This window comes from Solanum tuberosum, unplaced genomic scaffold, assembly GCF_000226075.1.
Source record: "Solanum tuberosum cultivar DM 1-3 516 R44 unplaced genomic scaffold, SolTub_3.0 scf00086, whole genome shotgun sequence".
In the NCBI taxonomy this organism is placed as follows: Eukaryota; Viridiplantae; Streptophyta; class Magnoliopsida; order Solanales; family Solanaceae; genus Solanum; species Solanum tuberosum.
The window spans coordinates 1,791,049-1,795,228 of record NW_006239010.1 but is presented as its reverse complement, the minus strand read 5'-3'; the positions used below and the strand labels follow the sequence as shown (position 1 = coordinate 1,795,228).

Sequence of the window (4,180 nt, the reverse complement as noted above, 5' to 3'; positions counted from 1 at the left end):
TCTGGATCCTTGGCATCTGGACGACTTTTGTAGTAGTTTCAACAGGTTAGTCTTCTTCTAAATTAGTATATGTTATATTGTTTAGTCTATATGTAAGATTTGTGATCCTGAATGTAGCTTCCGTTGTACATATTTCAACAATTGGTAGCACGAGTCTTCTTACATATACTAAATAATGTAGTAAGATAATTCATGATTGATTGAATGTCTATATCATGATGCGTTACTGTTTAATATATGAATTCATTGTATCATAAATACGTTATTTTCTGTTTATGAATTTATGATTTGATGTTCTGTTCAATGATGAGATTGAAATAAATCACTGTTTATAATTCAAGTTTAAAAACAAAATGTTTCATGTATTGTTGATAATTGTTCATTATTCAGATCTTGTAAAACGAATTCATGTTTCATGTTCATTGAATTAATAGTTTGAGTAAGGTTTTTAAATATTGCCTGGATTCTGAATATTTAAAGTTCTATGAAATTTTTAAAGGAAACGGACAGCATGCCATGCTTGGCAAAAAGTTTTTTTTTCCTGACGAACTCCGATTGGCCTCAAATTTGGTTGGTTGATTGGAAACGACCCAGTGAGCAATACTCACTGCTTTGCTATGATCAAGGGCCTTTTTTGGCCATTCAGAGTCGTTTTGATGGGTTTTTGGCCATTTTTCTGTTTACGAAACATTAAAAAAATAAATTAAAAAATTGTTTTTAGTAATCCAGTGGCGTAAGGGTTCATCCCTAACACTTATAAATGTATTTTACAGTAAATATATGAGTTTATATGTTGACTTAGGTCCTCTTCCCCATAGGATAAACTCATATATTTTGATACTGTTTTGGTACGTCTTTTGCTTTGATGACTTGTTTAAAACTTTCCAACTAAGTTACATGTTGAATCAATGAACAAGAGACATAATCTATATCCATATATTCCTTATTTTACTTAACAGAATACTCTCTAATTGAGTTGGACTTGTTTTGTTTAATTGGTACTATATTTACACATGCTCATATATTTGCTTGAATAGTTAAGTTTCCCAATCGAATCTAACTGTTTATAGGCATGATTATGTGAGTCTTGTTGTGTTTTTTTAATAATATATCATGTATACTTAATGATCTATTTTATCTCTCTCAGATTAACTATGTCTCACTTCAATCCCCTTTCCTCAATCTTGAATCAAAATAAACTTAAGGGTCCAAACTATGTTGATTGGAAGTGAAATTTAGACATTGTCCTAACTTCTGAAGGTTATACATTTGTATTGGTTGAGGAATGTCCTATCAAATCAGCAGATCCTACTGATGAGGAAGTCCAAGCCTATGACAAATGGGTTAAGGCTGATAGATGGCAAGATGCTACATTCTTGCCTCAATGGCGAATGTCTTGCAGCATCAGCATCAGTCTATGACATCTGCTTACGATATGCTTGCATCTCTTAAGGAGATGTTTGGTGAGCAGAATCGTGTTGCAAAGCAGACTGCCATGAAAGCCCTTTTGACCACAAAAATGGCTAAAGGATCTTCTGTCAGAGAACATGTGCTGAAGTTGATGAATTACTTGAATGAGCTAGAGATACTTGGTGCTGAGATTGATAAGAAATCTCAAGTTGAGATGATCCTCCAGACTTTGCCGGACAGTTTTCAACAATTTCGCTTGAACTATAATATGAATAAGATGGACATGTCTTTAGCGAAATTGTTGAATGAGCTGCAAGCGGCAGAGACTATAATTAAGCAGCAAGCTCCCGCGGCATTCCTGGTTGACCAGGCTAGGCCGTCCTCTTCAAAACCAGCAAAATTCCAGAAGAAAAAGAAAAAGCCCCGCAAGGCTATGATACTCGAAGGTGCTAAGGATGGTGTGGCTAAGCTGAAAGGCAAGTGCTTTCATTGTAAGCAGCCTGGACACTATAAAAAAGCAATGCCCTGACTTTCAGGCTAAGATGAAAAACAAAGGTAACTCTTTTTTAAATGTCGTTGAAACCTGTTTAGCGGCTGTTTCTACCCAATTATGGGCTGTAGATTCAGGAGCCACTGATCATATTTGCACTTCTTTGCAGGGGTTTCAGGAAACGCGGCGGCTAAATAAGGATGAAGTTGGTGTTTTCCAAGTGAATGGGGAGTCCAACACCAGCCTTAGCTATTGGAATAATTTCATTTTCATTTAGTAGTTCTAGACTTTTAGTTTTGAATTAATGTTTTATATGTTCCTTCTATTAGAAGGAATTTATTGTCTGTTTCTAAACTAATGGATGATGGTTATGATGTTCACTTTGCGAATAACTCTGCTGTTATTAAGTGTAATTAATTTTTTTATCCTTAGTGCTCCCAAAATACATGATTTATTTGTTTTAAAATTTCCATAACATGCTTCAACAAACTGCACTAAATAACATTGTTGTTTCGAATAAAAGAAAACATATTTCTCAATTGAGTCCAACTTATTTATGGCACTTACGTCTATGTCATATTAATATAAATAGGATTTCACGGTTGGTTACAGATGGACCTTTGAGTTCATTGAAAGTGGAGGCACTACCAACCTGTGAATCTTGTTTAGAAGGTAAAATGACAAGGAGACCTTTCCCTTCTAAAGGAAATAGAGCCAATAATAAGTTAGAATTAATTCATTCTGATTTGTGCAGCCCAATGAATATACAAGCAAGAGGTGGTTTTGAGTATTTTGTGACTTTCACAGATGATTACTCCAACTATGGATACATTTATTTGTTGCGACGAAAATCTGAATGCTTTGAAAAACTCAAAGCATTTAAGATTGAAACAGAAAAGCGACATGATAAACATATCCAAACATTACGATCGGTGTTTTCCAAGTGAATGGGGAGCCAACACCAGCCTTAGCTATTGGAATAATTTCATTTTCATTTAGTAGTTCTAGACTTTTAGTTTTGAATAATGTTTTATATGTTCCTTCTATAAGAAGGAATTTATTGTCTGTTTCTAAACTAATGGATGATGGTTATGATGTTCACTTTGCGAATAACTCTGCTGTTATTAAGTGTAATAACTTTTTTATCCTTAGTGCTCCCAAAATACATGATTTATTTGTGTTTAAAATTTTCCATAACATGCTTCAACAAACTGCACTAAATAACATTGTTGTTTCGAATAAAAGAAAACATATTTCTCAATTGAGTCCAACTTATTTATGGCACTTACGTTTATGTCATATTAATATAAATAGGATTTCACGGTTGGTTACAGATGGACCTTTGAGTTCATTGAAAGTGGAGGCACTACCAACCTGTGAATCTTGTTTAGAAGGTAAAATGACAAAGAGACCTTTCCCTTCTAAAGGAAATAGAGCCAATAATAAGTTAGAATTAATTCATTCTGATTTGTGCGGCCCAATGAATATACAAGCAAGAGGTGGTTTTGAGTATTTTGTGACTTTCACAGATGATTACTCCAAATATGGATACATTTATTTGTTGCGACGAAAATCTGAATGCTTTGAAAAATTCAAAGAATTTAAGATTGAAACGGAAAAGCGACATGATAAACATATCCAAACATTACGATCTGATCGTGGTGGTGAATACCTTTCTGCAGAATTCATTAAGTACTTATCAGAATCAGGAATTACTTCTCAATATTCTGCCCCAGGAACACCTCAACAAAACGGTGTGGCAGAACGTAGAAATAGAACTCTTTTGGAAATGGTTAGATCAATGTTAAGTTATTCTTATTTGCCTTTTACGTTTTGGGGATATGCCTTAGAAACTGTGAATTATATTTTGAATTTGGTTCCTTCAAAATTTGTACCTTTAACCCCATCCGAATTGTGGAATTGGCGAAAGCCTAGCCTACGACATATTCGAGTTTGGGGTTGTCCAGCTCATGTGCTAAAAGGAAAAACAGATAAGTTAGAATCTAGAACAGAAGTATTCATTTTTATTGGATATCCAAAAGGCACTAAAGAAGGTTTATTTTACTGTCCTAAGGATCAAAAGGTAATTGTATCAACAAATGCCAAGTTTCTTGAACAGGACTATTTAATGAACCATGTTCGTAGAAGTAAACTTGTGTTACAAGAACTGTCCAAAAGAATAACGAGTAATGAATCGACAAAACAAATTCCATACACAGTTATTGACATTCCTTTACGACCATGTAGTGGGAGAAATGTCCATAGGCAAGAAATTGCACC

General features: G+C 34.2%; 1 protein-coding gene across 1 annotated transcript in view; it reads left to right on the top strand.

Annotated features, from left to right (window-relative positions):
* Positions 1-3,380: 3,380 nt before the first annotated feature.
* LOC107060500 (probable receptor-like protein kinase At3g17420) overlaps positions 3,381-4,180 on the top strand; it is a 2,011-nt gene continuing 1,211 nt past the window's right edge. The window contains exon 1 of the mRNA XM_015308471.1: positions 3,381-3,954. Within this exon, the coding sequence (XP_015163957.1) occupies positions 3,381-3,954 (574 nt within the window). The remainder of the gene's footprint in view (positions 3,955-4,180) is intronic.